Source organism: Peromyscus eremicus, chromosome 7, assembly GCF_949786415.1.
Source record: "Peromyscus eremicus chromosome 7, PerEre_H2_v1, whole genome shotgun sequence".
Classification (NCBI taxonomy): Eukaryota; Metazoa; Chordata; class Mammalia; order Rodentia; family Cricetidae; genus Peromyscus; species Peromyscus eremicus.
The window spans coordinates 40,090,355-40,109,412 of NC_081422.1; the positions used below are offsets into that span (position 1 = coordinate 40,090,355).

At 53.1% G+C, this 19,058-nt stretch overlaps 1 protein-coding gene across 1 annotated transcript in view; it reads left to right on the forward strand.

Annotated features, from left to right (window-relative positions):
• Dscaml1 (DS cell adhesion molecule like 1) overlaps positions 1-19,058 on the forward strand; it is a 316,656-nt gene that overhangs the window by 226,780 nt on the left and 70,818 nt on the right. Inside the window, 6 exon segments of the mRNA XM_059267747.1 lie at positions 2,275-2,550; positions 4,807-5,103; positions 6,775-7,047; positions 16,492-16,770; positions 17,159-17,278; positions 18,117-18,293. Coding sequence (XP_059123730.1) covers positions 2,275-2,550; positions 4,807-5,103; positions 6,775-7,047; positions 16,492-16,770; positions 17,159-17,278; positions 18,117-18,293 — 1,422 coding nt within the window.

Genomic DNA, 19,058 nt, shown 5'->3' on the forward strand with positions numbered 1-19,058 from the left:
CCTGGCCCGTATCTGTAAGATGCAGAGGCTCCCTTGAGCTCTAACAGCCAGAGTTTTCTGCCAGCCAGGCAGCCAAGGGGGCTGGGATCTGGGACCCGTGAGGACCCCTCTAGGTGTCAGGCAGCCTGAGCCTGAGCCCCTGAACATTGTACTCAAGAGCATGACGGTTCCCTGAGGTCATTCCAGTTTGGCAAGGCAGGAACTACCTAGGGTGACTCACTCCATCCTCAGCCGAGTCCGCTATGCCGCAAAGGTTGGTCAAGGTAGCACTCAGCCCCTCGTCACCTTCTCATGAGACCCTCGTGTGTGCCACAGACAGTGCAGAGCTTCTGCTGGCCTTCTAGCCTCGCATCTGACTCCCTGGCCAGATCTGGGCTCAACATCCTCCCATGGCCCAGAAAGCCTTAACAATTCTTGTGCATTTACCCACAATGTAGAGTGGAGGTTGTCCCCCACGAGCATCCACAGTGACATTAGAACAGAAGGACCTCCCGAGGACTGCTCCAGGACAGCGGGGAGGCAAATGCTTAGAAAAGTGGCTGGGAATTGAACCCGGGTCCTCTGTAGGAGCAGCCAGTGCTGTTACCCACGGAGTAGTCTCTTTGGGCCCCTTCCTTGGAAATTTTAAGGTATGACAAATGGTGAGGGGGACAGAAAATACACAGCAAGTATCAGAGCAGACTCAGGTGTGATGAGTATTTATCATATTGGGCTTTTTTCTTTTGTTCTTGTTGTTGGTTTTGATTTTCATTTTGTGTGTGTCTGTTTTTGTTTCTGGGAGAGAGAGAGACAGAGAGAGAGAGAGAGAGAGAGAGAGAGAGAGAGAGAGAGAGAGAGAGAGAGAGAGAATAAATCAGGAGGTCACACCTACCACAAGCTCTTAAAATATCAGCATGGTGACTGGTATTCACACCTGCCCTGGTGCACATCAGTAAGCAGACACACACACAAACACAGGCATGAGCATCCAAAATCTACACACTCATTTCCCCAAATTCCCACATAGTTTTGGGGTCCATACACCTGCACCAATACACACTTCCCCTCACTATTCCGCACTCCTCAGGTCAGCTGCAGACCACCACTTCTACACTGTCCACATGTTCATACCCACAGTGTATGAACACACACATGCACACACACACACACACACACACACACACACACACACACACACACAGTGGCTTGCTAGAGGCTCAGGTTCAAGAGGAAGTGGTACAACCTTCTCTCATCCCCCCTAGGCCTGCCATCCCCTCCTGAAAGGTCCCTGGGTCCCTCCATTCTTGCAGCCTGAATTCCTACACAGGAGCCCTCAGGCACAGAAATCAGTGAGGGAAGCCAACTTGGGGCTGTCACCGGTCCATCATCCAGTCAATGATACTCATAGTCTGAGTCTTGGTGGGGATGTAATGCTGAGGATGCCTCTGCTTCCAAGTGTCCACCATCCAAAGGATGAGGGAAAGGGTAATGAAAAGACAGACTGCTCAGTATGGCATTGATTATTCCCTGGTGGGGAGATAGGAGAGGGATTTAAAATGGGAGGAGAGGTGAAATCCAGGAAGACTCCCTGGAAGAAGTGACAAGAGAGCAGCAGGAATTGGGCAGAGAATTCTAGGCCTAGAGCTTAGGCTCTGCAGCCAGAACACTCCAAGGAAGATAGGAATCACATGCAGGTCATTGATGTTCTAGCTTTATAACCTTAGTGACAGGAGGTGGAGGGCAGGTGCCTTGGGCCTCTGAGGGCTTTGGATACCATGCTGAGTTTGGAGGATCCTTGAAAGTTCTGAGCAGGAGGAGGCTGTAGCAAAGAGGATGGTTGATGTGGGGCAGGGAGGTGATGGAGTCCCAGCCACGTGCAAAGGACACCAAGCTAGCAGAGAGCAGAGGCTAGTGGCCTGCGTGGGTATGAGAGGCAGCTGACAGGAAGAAATGTGCCTTCTGGTTTCTGGGTGTCATGTAAATCAAGGTCCCAGGCTTCTGGGTGAGTTAAGAGAGCCTTGAAGCTCTGCCTAAGCAGAGGGACCAACCTTAGGGAAGTAGAGGCCATCGGAATAAGACATTCCTCAGAAAATCCCAGCTTGTATCTACATGCCTCATAAGTAAACTGAGGCCCAGAGCAGAGGATTTCCTAGTCCCAAATCTCACACGGGGTGTGTTTGAATAGCTAGACTCTGTGACTTCTGTCCATCCAGCCACAGGCCGTCACAGTAAACTCCTTGTTTCTTTTTCCTCTCCTCCCACCTCCCTTCACATCTGCCCCACCTGGCCACTCAGACCCCCTTCATGTGACCCTGACACCAAAGAAACTGAAGACGGGCATCGGTAGCACGGTCATCCTGTCCTGTGCCCTCACGGGCTCCCCAGAGTTCACCATCCGCTGGTACCGCAACACTGAACTGGTGCTGCCCGGGGAGGCCATCTCCATCCGCGGGCTCAGCAATGAAACTCTGCTCATCTCCTCGGCTCAGAAGAGCCACTCGGGGGCCTACCAGTGCTTTGCCAGCCGCAAGGCCCAGACAGCCCAGGACTTTGCCATCATTGTGCTGGAAGGTGAGCGAGGGTGGGTGGCAGGGCAGAGTGGGGCTGTAGCCCCCTGGGAGGTACTGCCCATGCTGGGAGGCATCTGTCCAGTGCTCAGTGCACACACAGCAGGCACCATGGCCTCAATCAGCTTTCCAAGAGCCCTGTGTGGAGGAGGTCCTTTTTAATGTCCCCTATTTTGAAGTTGAAGAAATCAAGGCTTTGGCCACATGTCCAGTAGACAAGGGTTTTTAACAATACTATTATATACTAACCTTTGTCCTCAACGGTTACTAGTAGTGCTTTCTTAGTAGAGGGATTTCTTTAGAACCTCCAAGGTTCTGGGTTTTCCGGAGGAATCCTTTCCAACCTGTGACCTCTTCTCAACAGGCCGTTTCCAACCAGAGGTCTCCGTTTCCACCCTATTCTCTCTCCCCTTACAGCTGCCTCCACCCAGGGTCCCTCCCATGGTACCTCTGTGTGTGCCTGTTCACACTGTGCTCAGTACAAGGTGGTTAGCCAAAAACTAGAACCGAATCAAGCTTACACGCCACTTGCCCAGCCATGAACCCCAGAACCAGGCTGAGGCCACAGAGGAGATGCCTCTTGCTCATGAGTGCAAAAGGGCCTTCAGGGCTGGCAGGAACCCGACCTTTCAACAAGTTGAGGTTTAGTGTGTCCCCAGATGATCCCTTTCTACTACAAAACACACACACACACACACACACACACACACACACACACACACACACACACACATACACACACACAGAGCAGCAAGCCAACACCACCACTGTTGTAACAAAATGCCAACCTCAGGCCTGCAAGGATGGGTCTTTCCTGGCAGCCACCGAACCTAAGACCTTGTGCCTCCCCCTACCCGCAGGACTGTGCACAACAAGCCCCAATGCTTATTCAATCCATCCCTCGCCGCTCTCCCCAACAAATATGCCATCCCAGGGCAGGCTCCTCTGACATGGCTATCCATCATCTCGCGGGGGGGGGGAGGGCCCACTGAGGGGCACCCCACCAGCTAGCTCATCTTTGCACTTGGAGGGGCCAACCTTTTGCATTCGGTAGAATTCCGGCACCTCGGAGGGTGACCCTGGAGAGCAGAGACATGGGAAATGAAGCTGGGAGTGGAAAGCAGGAAGGCAGGGCCAGCAGAGAGAGGGAAGAAAGGAGGAAAAGGAAGGGCCAAGGGCCACGTGAACCTGTCACATCCTCCCAGTCCCAGGAAAGCATCAGGTTCTCCCCAGTTCTAGGTAAGCATCTCTTCCATCCAGAGGTAGGGACAGGGCTGGCAGGCTGGCCAGGTCTCTGGTAAACATTGGCATTTTGATGTGTAACATTGAAGAATTTCAATAACACTATGACATCTGCCCTGCTGTTTATTTCTTATTATTTATTTATTTAATCATCTACTTTTATTATCTTATCTTTTATTTATTTGTTTGTTTCTTTATTTACTTACTTATTTATTTTTGAGACAAGGTCTCACTATGTAGACCAGGCTGGCCTTGAACTGGTAGCAATCCTCCAGGCTCAGCCTCCTGAGGGCTGAAATTACCTTCATGCACTACTATTCCAGACATAGTTTTTTATTTTTAATTGACATACAATAAGCATACATATTTATAGGGTACCATGTGCTTAATGTCTTTTTAATCCCTGACACCAGTCCTGTGGGGAAGGATGATCAGGGTGGTAATTCCACCCCCACATCCCAAAGTAGGAAGGCGATACATGAAATTAATTGTCTCATCCTAGATTATGTGGTTAGCCAAAGCTTAAGGCTGGAGCCAGAATCCCATCACCTCCACTGTCTCTGGGAAACTTGCATTTTAAACCTCAAACTTAAGGTCTTTTGTTAATAGGGCTAAATGCCGCTACTCCCTGTCCTCGGCATGGTCAAGTACCAAAACTGCACTCGGACCCCACCCCCATGTGCCTTCATGCACAGTGCCTTCTGAGCCTGGCCGTCTTTATTAATAACTAGAGGAGCATCTTGGATGTAGTAATTAATTTAATCTTCACCGTGTCCAGAAGAAGTGGGAGTTATTCTCATCACCCACCGATGAAGCAACCTGCTCAAAGACGTTACACTTGCATCTCACTCCACGGTAGTGATTGCACCTCGTGGGTTTGCCCTTAGCACACACGTGACAACCCTTTGTCTTCATCCTGGCTGCCACTTCGCCTCCTCCCAGTCACTGGGTGGGTGGCCTGGGGGGATAGTCTCTCTGTGACTCGGTGACCCTGAAGGGGTCTCCTCGCTCCCCGCAGACGGCACGCCCCGAATCGTCTCATCCTTCAGCGAGAAGGTGGTCAACCCCGGGGAGCAGTTCTCACTGATGTGTGCTGCCAAGGGCGCCCCGCCCCCCACGGTCACCTGGGCCCTGGACGACGAGCCCATTGTGCGGGATGGAAGCCACCGCACCAACCAGTACACCATGTCCGACGGCACCACCATCAGCCACATGAACGTCACGGGCCCCCAGATCCGGGATGGGGGCGTGTACCGGTGCACAGCGCGGAACTCGGTGGGCAGTGCCGAATATCAGGCGCGAATAAACGTAAGAGGTGCCTGTCCACATTTAAATATCAGAATAGGCTTTTGAGTTCCTTTGCCATCTTTGTGGTCACCGTCATTCTTGTGTGCTTCTTAATAACTGTCATTTTGATTTTAGTGGAGGTTTCCCTCTCCCTTTCTTTTCCTCTCTCTCTCTCTCTCTCTCTCTCTCTCTCTCTCTCTCTCTCTCTCTGTGACCTGCTCACCACAGTCTCATCAACCATTCTCGTGTGTGAGTGTGTGTCTGGTAGAGTCCACCCCATGCTCTCCCCACCCCCACCCCCGCACTCCCACAATCTCACCTGCCCATCCTCCCCACCCCATCCACCCCATCCCATCACTCTGGGCCCCCAGTGCTCTGTGCACCTGCTAGCACCTGCCAGCCCCCAGCAGGGTCTTGAAAGGACAAAGACAGATAGAAGTAGGGCATACTCAACCTTAATACTAGTGAGCTCCCAGCATCCTCCACACAGCCAACCTTGAAATGTTCCAGGAGAGGTAGACAGTCAGGGGCCTGGAGAGCATGTTCTCAACTGTAAGGCTCAAGCCTTCAGGAGTAGAAGACTGAAACAGAGGGGAGTTGGGTGACTCCCCGGAGACAGGCAGCCTGAAGGAGTAGGGGGAGGGTCCACAAGGCGTCAGCTACCCCCTTACCTCAGTTCTCCAAGTTAACATGGTAAGAGCCGCCTCCTCTGATGCCCTTCTCAGTCTGACTGGTCCTGTCTGGACCCTACCAATTACCTCTAACCCAAGGGCAAGAGGACAGGGAGACTGTTAGAAATGGACACCAGTCCGGGGGTGCTAACAGTTGCCCTGAGGCAGGGACGGGGGTGGAAATGGAGATCATTCTAAACTCACCTCTTCCAGCTCGCCCATCCCACATAACAAGTCTGAGGCCATCATTTGGCCAAGCCCCCATGTCCCTCTCTGAATTGGAGCAGAAGCAGAGCCACAGAGCCCTGGAAGACTCTAGTTCAGTCCTCTGTAGTTCGGTCCCAGAGTTCCCCTATGCTCTGCAGTACTGTCCCTTCATGGTGACCTCTAAGCTTCCTTCTCCCACTCCCATGATGCTACCTGCCAGCCAGCCCAGCTGAGGATGCTCCCACCCCCAGCCAGTGCGGTCAGAACCCAAATTTACAGCCCTTTCTCAGGTACCCACGACACAATTTCCCTGATTGGAAAAAACAACATTTGGGTTCATATGGTCAAGACCTTGGTGCTTTTTGGATAGTTTATTACTATATGGGAGGTTCTTTGGGGGTACAAATGCAGTGTGAGCAAGCAGAGAAAAAGCATGAGGTCCCTGCTTCACTATTGACCCCCTCAACCCTAGTTTCTCCCTAAATAAGGATTCACTTGGCCCAATCCTGGTGGCTCCCTGTTGAGGCTGTGAATCGGCCTCATCTAGTCCCATAAGGGACTAGATTCTTGTGATAGGTATGTGTGGTGCACACCTGTTTACAACTATTTCATAATGACCACAGTGAGTCCTGGGCGTCACACGGGTGACCCCAATCCTGGCCTCTGCACTTAGCTGAGAAAGGCCTCTCTCTGCCCTCACCCAGTTTCTAGCCCCAGGGGAAGTCTCAGGGACCAAGCAAGAGAGAAGAGCCCCACCACAGAATGGCACTGGCTCATGGCGCCACCTGCCCCTCCTCTCCACTTTCCCCCACACTCCCCAGGACCCCCAAGCATCCGGGCAATGAGGAACATCACAGCTGTCGCCGGGCGGGACACACTCATCAACTGCAGGGTCATTGGCTACCCCTACTACTCCATCAAGTGGTACAAGGACGCCCTGCTGCTACCGGATAACCACCGCCAGGTGGTGTTTGAGAACGGGACTCTCAAGCTGACAGATGTGCAGAAGGGCATGGATGAGGGGGAGTACCTGTGCAGTGTTCTCATCCAGCCACAGCTTTCCATCAGCCAGAGCGTCCACGTGGCCGTCAAAGGTAGGTCCCTCCCCACCCGGAGCGGGCGCCTGCCTGCCTGCCTGCCTGCCTCCCAGGCTGCTGGTACAGGTGTCCAACAGAAAGCAATCCCCAGTGAGCAGAAGCCCAAGGAAGACCAAATGGGCCTGGCTTTTGGAAGAAAGGTGACAGAGTGTGTTTGGGGGGGGGGGGGGGGTGGCGGGGAGGCGTGGTGGACACAAGGCTAAAAGCTGCAGAGGAAACCAGTGCTGATCCCAGGGCCCTGAAAGCTCAGCTGTAGACAAGGGGAGGCAGCATGCTTTCTGGGCAGGGGTTCAGATAAGGGATGGTGACCTGCACTGGGCCACTGATGTCAGGACGGAGCCATCAAGTACCCAGTAGGGCCACCCTGGAGAGCAGCAGCAAGGAGGCAGGGTAGAGGAAGCACACACTCACCACCCTGGCCCCATCCTGGGCCCAGAATGAACGCCTCCAACCCCTGTGGTGGCACTGGAGAAAGACTGTCTGCCAGTTCTTTGAGGCCTGGAGCTCAGTCTGCAAACCACCCACAGCTTTCCTGTTCACCTGATGGGTGGCTGGAGCAGGGGTCTGGGTGGGTGCTACGTGTCTGTGATACCCTCTCCGAGGCCATCCCCTAAGTCTACAGATACACTGATTTTAAAGGGACAGTTGAAAAGCCACTAGGCTCTGCTCCCTCGGCTCTAGGATGGTGTAAGTAATAGAGCCCCAAATACATCCTTTGGGGTCCACAGGCATGGGGGTTATCTAGAGAGTGCCTGGCATGAGGGTCCTGTGGGTTCTAGGGACAGGGGAAGTAGATCCTGTTGGGCCTGACCAGGAAATACCAGAGAAGAATGCAGGCTGAGGAGGACAGGCTGGGACCCTAGCACCAGCTCCAGCCTCCACCTCAAGAACAGAGGCGACCTGTGGTGTTTGGAGGACCACAGAAGACAGACAACACCCTTGAGACCAAGGAGGGGCCCCTGTCACTGGGGGGCTTCCCTCCTGGTGGCATCCATCCCCCAGGGGAAACAGGGAAGCTGGAAAGACCTCTTCCCCATATCCAGTAGAGAGGAGATTGGGGCGGATGACAATCAACCAGGAAGGGAAAGCTAGACAGAGGTCAGGGTCTGGGGAAGCAAGAAAGAGCACAGGCCCAGACCAAGATGGCCGAACACACGGGGAGCCCCTGAAGGTCTCAGATCTGGAGTCTTCCTGCTCTGGCACTGGAAGAAGAATCGCATGCTCAGAGGTAAAGAGATGTCTGGGAGAGAACGTGCTTGGGGGACCACATGCTGTATTTGATGGCAGCCTTTCCATGTGTGATGTCCATGACCTCATGGATGGGAAGGCCCAGGAACCTGACAGTCACATGTTTGGGGGACCACATGCTGTATTTGATGGCAGCCCTTCCATGTGTGATGCCCATGACCTCATGGATGGGAAGGCCCAGGAACCTGACAGTCACAGTGAAAGGTGGAGGAAGCTCTCCTCCCTGTGCTTCTTAACTTCTTGTCATCTGGCTCACCCTGAGCAGTTCTCAGGGCTGGGTCACATGCATCCTGTGTACCCACCCTGCCACCTGTCACAGTGCCAGACGGCACGTGTCTGTTGAACTGCATCTGAGACATTTGTCTGGGTTGGAGTGACTTATGGGAATCCACACCGTGAGCTCCAATAACCGGGGGGCTTTGTGGCTATCTCAGGCCTGAGAAAGAGAGCTGGGATACACATTAGCAGCAGCAGCAGCACCCCACCAAAAACCGGGGGGCTTTGTGGCTATCTCAGGCCTGAGAAAGAGAGCTGGGATACACATTAGCAGCAGCAGCAGCACCCCACCAAAAACCGGGGGGCTTTGTGGCTATCTCAGGCCTGAGAAAGAGAGCTGGGATACACATTAGCAGCAGCAGCACCCCACCCCACCCCACCCCACCCCACCCCACCCCCCACCCCCACCCCCCGGCTTCAGGCAGCGGCAATGCCAGGGTGATCCCTACCTAATGCCCTTTCCGGGCAGCCCAGCGGCCCACAAGCCAGGACCACAACCCCATTCCACGTCTGGGCAAATGGACTTGGTAATGATGTGGCACAGCTCCGCCTGCCCTGCTTCCACCTCACTGGGCATCACAGACGCCTGTATCCATTTCTGTTACAAGCAATGGGCCGAGAGCGTACCGTGTAAACATCACATATTAAAACATCTAACCTCTGCTCTGTTCCCTGAGCCCAATGCTCCAGCAAGCATTTGGCCGGGTTTGTCAGCTAAAAGAAAAAATAATAATAATAATAACAGGGCTCTAGCAAGCCTCCGAGTACTCGGAACATCCTGAAAGCTGCTCTCTGCTCATCAATTATTCAGCCCCATTCAGGGAGCGATCAGTCCTAATGAATTGAATCTGATGCATTCAGGCTCAGCAACTCACTGGGCCTGTAGTGATAGTACAGAGAGCAACAATGTCTCCCAGCCCAAGGAGAGGGGGGAGACGGCATGCACTTGTGACTCGTGTGTGTGTGTGTGTGTGTGTGTGTGCCTGTGTATGTGTGTGTGTGTGTCTGTCTGTATCTGTGTTGTATGTGCCTGTGTATCTCTCTGTCTGTGTCTGTTTATCTGTGCCTACTGTATATGTGTCTATTTGTGTGTATCTGAGTGTGTCTGTCTGTGTGCATATCGTGTGTGTGTGTGTGTGTGTGTGTGTGTGTGTGTGTGTGAGACACAGGCTTGTGTGCAAACCTTCCTGCTCCTCCTCATCAGGGTCTGAAAAAAATACCAATATGCAGCCATAGAAGGGGTAAGGGCCCCTGTTTCCTCTCTAGACCAGACACTCATGTAAAGGCCTGGAAGCCAGTTCCCCCACCACTCTGAAAGCTTGGCTCCTCCACCCCCACCCTCTCGGCTCAGCTCCCCCACCTCATTAGAATGCACTTTTGCAGAAGAGCCCATCAAAGCTGATTATGATCACACTGCTTGATTAGCGGCTGTGCTCTTCCAAGAGCTCCCCAAGGAGGGGGGAGGAGGAGGCGCCCCTGGCCATGGCAAGGGGCCCTGACTCCAGGGAGGAAGGAGTGGGTGCAGGGGTAACGTTCCAAACCCCATGGCTACCGGACATTGGAAAGTGCATCATGTTGGAGGGCAGAGTGTAGAAAAAGTATGGGGTAGAATGAGACAGGCACTGGAAGCCTGCTGTAGTGTGTCGAGTCCCCTCCCCAACCCCCGCTTCTCTGTGGGGCCAAGACTGGTGGACCAGGTGCAGCCAAACCCACAATGCTTTGTGAGCTGGAAAAATAACTGCTGACTCCGGTCCTTCTGGGGACTGCTTGTCTGCTAATGAAATTTTCAATCAGTGAGCCAAGATCAGAACATACCCAACATGCACACATGTGTGCACACATGTGTACAAACTACATGTACAATCAAGTGTCAAAAGTAGCAGACTAGCCCACTCATTCTAGGGCAGATTCATGTACATGCATGTGAGCAGTGATGTGTCCACAAATGCCTCCTCCTGCAAGACAACATCCCTGACCCCCGAAAGGCAGCTGCGGGTGGTTATATGAAACTTTGCTCGAGAGCTCCTGCCGAAGCACAGCAAGGCAGGAGAGGCAGAAGATAGAGGGGGATGAAGATGCTCTGAGGACTTCCTGGGCTTGGCACATGCAGCACTGAATGGCCAGGAGAACTAGCCTGCGGGGAGGCAGCACTTCTCTGGGTTTCTGGGAAGATCCTTGGCAGGATGCTAAGAGGAGTGAGCGCACACAGAACCAACCTAGACTTGGTGACTTTGGGGACCTCTGACCTGAAAAGTGAGTTGTCATAAAATGGTCTCCTGGTACGAAGACTGAATGTTTCATTAACTAGGAGCAGGGCCTGCAACTGGGACCTCTTGTCATGATTCCGTGGAGAAATACCTCCATCCCCACATCAGAGCCTCCGAGAGCCCCTGCAGCTAGAGTGAGGGCATGAGGCACTCTGACTGGGCTGAGGACATGCCGAGCCCCCATGGAGAGCAAGCCTGCAGAAGAGGTGACTCGCCCCCACACAGACACTCATATCCTCAAATGCTCCCACCCCCGACCCACACACATATGTCCCTACCTAGTCAGTGCAGAGCTTCAGCCACAACTGGAAGGGGCTCCTGTGGGGAGCCCTCACCCACTCTGATGAGTGGCTTGGGATGGACAAGTCTATGATCTGAAGACATAAGCTACCCACCTGCCGGAATGCCTGCTATTGGTAGAGGTGGTTTGAAAGGAGCCCTGCAGGGATCCACAGGCAGGGGCACCACAGGCTCCACAGGAGGAGAATTGCCTGTTCTACCATAACAACCTCTAGAAAACGGTCTGCTTGCAGCCAAGTTTCCTTGGGAACACCGAGCAAGCAACCTCCTTCAGGGACACACAGGGCTGGTGATGGTGGTGGTGGAGATGATGAGGATGGAGAAGCGTCAGCAGTGTGTTTCTTCCCTCGGTGACTGGCTGGCTGTGCGCCTCCTGTGATGTTCCTGGTATATTTCTGTTTCACCAACACCGCTGTGTTCAAAACACACAGAATCCTCCCTCCTCCAGGAACTTGCATCTTAGGGATTAAACAGACGGTGTGCACCATATGTAATATTAAATCTAAATCAGGACTGAAGATGAGAGTACCAAGAGGGAGGGACCTTGTGGTCAGGGAACACCTTCCCGAGAAGGGGTGGTTGGGATACAAACTGAAGTAAACTGTGCTTATTTTAAAAATAATTAGATTTGTTGAAACCGAAAACTCGGGGTCACATTTGTGAAATTAATTGGCCTACCTCCACCATTGTGTGTGTGTGTGTGTGTGTGTGTGTGTGTGTGTGTGTGTGTGTGTGTTGTATGTTGTATACACTCTTATATGCACGGGCACATGTGCTGTGCACCCGTGTGGAGGCCGGAAGAGGACATTAGGTACCCTGCTCTGTCATTCCCTACCTTATTCCCTGTGACAGGACCTCTTGCTGAACTTAGAGCCAAGCTCGTGGTCACAAGCCCCAGCGATCTTCCTGTCTCTGCCCACAACAGCACTAGGGCTGTAGACAAGCACCACCACACAGGACTCCCCACCCCTACCCACTCCCGTAGTTACTAAGTTCCTGTCTCAAAACTTCATATTTGTGTAGTGAGCTCTCTTAGCCATCTCTCCAGGCCTGAAACCCCTCCGTTTTTCAGAGGAAGAAGCCAAGGCTCAGAGGCAGAGGCCAGGTGGTTGTGACAGGCCACTTGTCCATGGTCACTTGAGGGAGCAACAGAGTCTGGAATTCAGTTGTCCTGGCCCCGGACATAGATCTTTCCTGTGTCCGTGCTGTGTGGACAGAGAGGCTCTGACTTCCCACAGGGCACACTCTGCAGCAGGTGCAGTAAATAAAAGGCTCAGCCTCAAAGACAGATGATAAGAGACCCCCATAAAGCATTTATGGGCTGGGCTGGTGGTCAGCACCGCGTGACACTCCCAAACAAGTGTCTATAAAGGCTTTATGGCGGCCAGATGCCGCACGGACCGCCACAGTTGCTGCGTCTTTGTAGACACGCTGGCCTCTGCCTCTGCAGTGGTAGGGTACCTTGCTCCAGGAAAGAAGCCCCTGGCTCTGTGAAACTCCAGGCTAGCTACTGCAGAAGTGTAGGGACACAGGGCACAAGCTTGGGACTGCAGTTGACACTAATGAAAGCAGGTGGTCAGAGACCCCCCCCCAATTCCTGAAAAATCAGTTCCCCAGTTGGGGGAAGGTACACAGCATCTGACCCTGAGCTTAAAGAAGACGTGCCTAAATGATGGGTCTTTCTTTCCAGGAATCCAGAGCCTAAAAAACCATGTTTTCTTACCAAATAGCCTACTACTGCTGAGAATCTTCTGGCCCACAGCACTCACCTTGGGATTAACCAGCCTACACAGCAGCCAGGAACCCTAGTTTTTCTTCTCCCCCAGGCCATCCCTGAGGAGCTGCAGAGTCGTCCCCCCCCCCAAGCAGCCCTAGTCCTTCTGTCATCTGCAGAGGGGCTGTGTGACTTTTCCTTGGCAGAAGTAAACAAATATCTGCTCACCCCAGGTGGGACACTAACAGACCAAAGAAATTATTACACTCAAGTCTAGCTCAGTGGAGCAGTGGTTTATTGAGATTATCTGCAGGAACACCCGCGTCAGGGAAGCGGCACCCATGAAGCTCTGCCGGAGGGGTCCACTCTGCCCGGCAACCGTGGACTGCTTTTATCACCTTGGGGAGGGCCTCGTGAATCTTCTAAGTTTCATGAGCTTCCCTGCTTTTATGAGTGTCAGTCTGTCCTTCCTCTGGGAGGGCTATTTCAATTTAGAGTAAACAGCTGTATGCAAGCAGGTGAGGGAGTTTCCGCCACAGCAGCGTGACAAAACTTGATGGTGGCTATGGGATGGGGAGCAACTGCTGTGCTGGACCTCTGAGGAGCTGTCTGGTCATATGTCACATAGGACATCAAGGCGTCCTGGGCCACCGTATAACTAACTCCCAGCATGGGTGCTGGCGACTGCTTCGTGGCCTCTCAGGGGATCTTCCGCGCCACTCCACTGACTAGAAAGGAATGGCCGTCCTCAGTGGTCTCTGCCCTTTGGTTCAGCCCGGTCCCCCTCCCTCATCTTGTGTAGTATTTTGTATGCATGTGTGTCAACTCAAATGTCCAGGGCTCCCAAGACTGTGGTCACCCCCAGAGGACACCTGCCTCTGCTGAGTCCTGTGTCTGTGTCCAAGGGGGCGCTGGCCCAGTAATCGTGAAGGAAGGTGTCTAACCTCTCCCAAGGCTCTGTCTAAAACTCAGGCAGGTTTCTGCCTTCCTCATCCACACAGTGGCAATGCCTTCACAGGGCAGGCATTTCATAAATATTACATGAATTGGCTAGTTAATGAATTAACCTGCCTTAGTAACTAACTTCCACCACTCTCCAAATCCTTCCTTACTGAGAGAGACAGTTCCCCTGCTGAGCAAAAAGCTCCTCCCCCAGAGTCACTGGCTCTGTCTTCCTGCTCTGTCTCCCCCGGAAATGGGCTCAGGCTACCCATGCCTTGGCCAGGTGTCTTGTTCTCCAGCCCCTGAAGCATCACTGATATTACAAACCCTGCTCACAGTCCAGAGGTTCCTCAAACCCAAGAGCTGGGTTAGTGCTACAACAGAAAAGGCCTGGCCCTGGGAAGGACCAGGAGAAGCTCCAGACACGCTCACACAATAGCAGCACATGGAAAGAGGTTGAGGTTCCTCTTACTCTACTTGGACCCTCATTCCAGCTCTACCCCACCCCTGGTTCACCACACAGGAGAACCCATGTGGTCACCCTGAGAGGTGATATCCAGACGTCCACTTATTTAGATATCTGATGAGTACTTATTGGGCACCTACAGTCTTTACCCCATGAATACTCCTGTCACACAAGTCTTAGCTCCAAGCCTCAGGGATATGGGAGCAGTCAGGTCTGCATTGGAATTTTGAAGCAATTGTATCAAAAAACTCAAGGAGGCCTAGAGGCCTAGGTGTGACCAACAAACACACACATACACACACACACACACACACACACACACACATTCTCTCTCTCTCTCTCTCTCTCTCTCTCTCTCTCTCTCTCTCTCTCTCACACACACACACACACACACACACACACACACACACACACACACACACCAGGGAACGGTTCACAATGACGTAAGGAGACCAGTCTCTCTGGAAAGTCTCAATAAAGGGCATTGGACCGTTGTTAGAGCCTGAGTTTCAGAGAAATTTATATAGAGATGCCCATGGCCCAGCCAACCTCCCTCAGGACCAGGAGCAATGTCCCACCACAGCCAATAACAGGGATGTGTTGATCGGACCAATGGCCAGAACCCTAGGATATCTGGCTGGGATCTAGGACCTGGCCAAAACCAAGGCAGGTCTGGAATCAGATGGATGAAAGCTGGCTAGTGGATGGGAAGCTCATAGCAGTGAATAAGGGCATGCCAGGCATGCTCCCCAAACAAGGCTCAGGAATGGAAAGTCATGATGATAGACCTCCACCCCCAGCTGGAGTGGAGGGCAGGGTAGGGTGGCATTAGAAGGCCAGCTGAGGCCCCTGGGGGAGTCATGGAAGCAGGACTCTCTCCTAACTGCCATGTCCTCCAGACCAACAGCTCTTGGTCAAGAACTACTACCACCCTGTCCCACCCTGCCAAGGATCCAGAGGGCTTTCTATGTACACATCTGGCTGCTTCCTCTGAACCCTGGAAGTCTGTGGGTCTGCAAGGCCTGCGTGTGCACAGTGCTGTGGCTGTGGCTCTGGGTGGACCTGTGGTGGAATAGCATCACTGGCTTCCCAAGGGGGGTGGGCTGGAGCCCTGGGAGTAGGCTGGAGACCGTGGGCAGCCTTGTAATTTAATTATTCGACTGCAGAAAGGAGACCTCATCTACTCATGCTCATCCTTGTTAAGCTAATTGTCTGTCTCCTTCACTCTCCTCTCCCCCCACGAGCTGGGGAAGTTGCTGCCGCCTAATTGAGTTATCATAAAGATAATGGCTGATGTTCTCGCCAGTGCTGAGAGAGGAGGATCCATCTCACAGCGACTCAGGCTGCAGACAGGCCCCACCATCACCACCACCACCCCAGGGGCTGAGATGAGGGCAGCTGGGTGCAGAGAGTTCTACCCAAGGGGTGTACCTACCCATGTGGCCACCTGATAGATAACAGACCCCGTTTTCAATTTGAGCACGCTTTGGGAGACAAAAGGACCTGCCATGTGAACATGTGTAGTTTTTCTCAAGAGGTAGCTAGCTGTACTGCTTAGTGAAAAGAACCTTGACCTGGAGAGCAGATAGACCAGGTTTCAAGTTACCTCCCATAACCTATCTCCATACAGCTCTTCTGAACCTCAGTCTTTCCATCTGTAAAATGGGACCGTGAAGCTCCAGGTCCATGGCTGGTAGAAGGATTCAGTGAGATACCTATGCATATGTAAAGTTTCCACATGCTGATGGCCATGGGGAGGGGCAAGTTGATGAGAAGACCTGGTTTGGAGGCACCTGTTTTAGGCAAGTGGTCATAGAAAGGGAAGGGAGAGAATCTACACAGGCCTTCCTCACCTCTCCCTGTACCCCTCATCTCTATCTATCCCAGGCCCCCGAAAGGCTGGGAGATGGACGCCAAGATGAGAATTTGTACACAAGCTAAGCAGTGGGTCAGAAAGCACATGAGTCAAATTCAAAGACCAATGTGAGAACTGAGCAGGTTAAGACAGAGACTGGGAGCCCTGGCCTAGGTAGGGCAGGCGGACAAGAGCCAGGGCACCAGGACGTACCCAGGAGACACTGCATTCAGAAGAGAGAAAAGTTCCAGGGACCTGGGGAGCTGGTTTCCAGGCCTGCCCCAGGGTCAGTACAAGCCAGACCCCCTCAGGTAGGACAGCTGACCAGGGTGGGAAAGTCGTACTTGACCGTAACATCCCCTTGTCCCTCCAGTGCCCCCTCTGATTCAGCCCTTCGAGTTCCCGCCTGCCTCCATCGGCCAGCTGCTCTACATCCCCTGTGTGGTGTCCTCGGGGGACATGCCCATCCGCATCACCTGGAGAAAGGACGGACAGGTGATCATCTCAGGCTCGGGCGTGACCATTGAGAGCAAGGAATTCATGAGCTCCCTGCAGATCTCCAGCGTCTCCCTCAAGCACAACGGCAACTACACATGCATTGCCAGCAACGCGGCAGCCACCGTGAGCAGGGAGCGCCAGCTCATCGTGCGTGGTGAGCGGGTCAGGCCAGCCCCCGGAAGGGGTGGGGGACCAAGAGCATCGTTCTAGAGCTCCACTTGGAATTACAGGCTCTTGGCAAACTGGTTCCGCCTGGGTTCTTAAAGACAGAGCGACCCCAGCCTCTTACATTCAGGCCTGCAATGGAGGGCATCCTTACTTGGTCAGTCATGGGCACAGGCAGGTTTGGGACTTGGGATGCTGAGCTCCCATTGCGGTATTTGCAAGAGCTCTCAATCTTTTCTTGACTTCACAGGCTGTCTGCTCCCAACATTGTAATAACCCAAGAAGAGCTGGCATCTGCTGGAAGAGGCCCCCCTGACTTAGGGAACCCAGCAGAGACTGACAGCCTCTTTTACCCCCTGCTTCCCTTCTCCCCACAGTGCCCCCTCGATTTGTGGTGCAGCCCAACAACCAGGATGGCATCTACGGCAAAGCCGGTGTGCTCAACTGCTCTGTAGATGGCTACCCACCACCCAAGGTCATGTGGAAACATGCCAAAGGTAAGCCAGTGTCTGTGAGAGGAGCAGGGGAGGACCAGACTCTGATCTCTGCCCTGATAGGAGTAGTGAACTCTGAGCTTAGGGACCCCCTGCATCCGATGTTCTAGAAGTCATCCTCAGCCACGCCAGGCTGAGGGACAACGTGATGCTGAATCCAAATTTGCTGTTGCCTTTGGTGATGCTGAGGATCAAACCAAGGGCCCCATGCGTGATGGGCAAGCCCTCCACCACTGAGCTACATCCACGGCCCCCAAAGTTCCTCTTGTCCCTACCCCTGACCTCCTGCATCTCTAAAGCTAGTTTGTATCACTTTCTCCACCCTGCCCCGCCCACCCTAGGGTCCTATCTAGTCTGAGACCTTGGTCCCCTCCCAGCCACATCACAAGGAGACATTTGGTATCCGACTAGATGCCACATGACAGACTGTGTCCATGGATGATGTTGGGATGGGAGGGGTACCCGAGACCCCTGTGGAAGACAGCTGGCCTCTTCCCCAGGCCTGACTGCATGTGACCAGGGAACTGTCATATGAGAACTCAGTCTTCTCCTGGCCTATTACCAAGTTGACCAAATATGGCATTTTCTTTATTCCAGCAAGTTCAGGGACAAGGTGGGCTCTGCCTGAGGTACTGTTCAAACCATTTCTGTGCCTCAGAGCCAGGTCCAGGCCAGAGGGTATTTCATGCTGTGCAGTAGGAACTATGAGGTGCCAGTACTGTGGGATGATGTAACTCTCCTGTGAAATGGCCCCAGATGGGCAAGAGAACTTGACCAGGCCTTCCCTAAGGTACCAGGTCACACCTACTCCCAACACCCTCTAACTGCTGCCTCCTTCCAGGGAGCGGGAACCCCCAGCAATATCACCCAGTGCCCCTCACTGGCCGCATCCAGATCCTGCCCAACAGCTCCCTGCTGATACGCCACGTCCTGGAAGAGGACATCGGCTACTACCTCTGCCAGGCCAGCAACGGTGTGGGCACCGACATCAGCAAGGCCATGTTCCTCACCGTCAAGAGTGAGTCCTGCCCCCACTCCAGCCCTGCCAAGGCTCACCAAGGCCAGTCTTGGCTCTCCCCATGCTTACCCATCCTCCCCTTGGGATTCTGCTATTCTGTCCAGAAAGAGCAAGGTTGCTCAGAGGTGAGCTTGGGAGCTTCCCTGAGGCTTATCCAAAACAAAGGCACACTCTGACCTGTCTCAAATCAAGGATGCGGCGGGTCCTGATAGCTGTCCAGTAATTATTCGGATCATTATCAGTTGGCGATTCTATCTCAAAACCTAAATCAAACGACCTCTTTCTTTCCACTACTTAGTGTGCACTCGGCTGCGTGCAGCCTGTTTACAGACTCAAGGGGAAGATGCCTATACACCATGGAGGTTGGAAGGCTGGGTTCCCAGTCCGGGTCTATCTCATGGTCTGTGACCTAGGGAAGGTCATTTTCTGTCTCATGATCTAGTCTTTCCTCTTACCGTAAAGGCTCACTCCCAATTCACAAACCTTATAAAACTGTTTTGAACAACACAGAAACCGAGAGTGAGTGGAAGTGCTTAGGGGCAGTACAACTCTATAACTCTAACTCATCAGGGAATAGCTCCTGAATTCCCTAGCCCGAGCCACCTTGGTGGCCCTGGAAGCCACTGTTCATCAGCTGTCTCTGGGTTCTGTTAAGCACCACAGCAGCCACCAAAGCCGGGTGAGCTTTATTCCTATACAGGCTTAAGACCCTTTGTCATGGATCCCCGAGAACCACAGGACAAGTGTTTCTATGGTCCTGGGTCA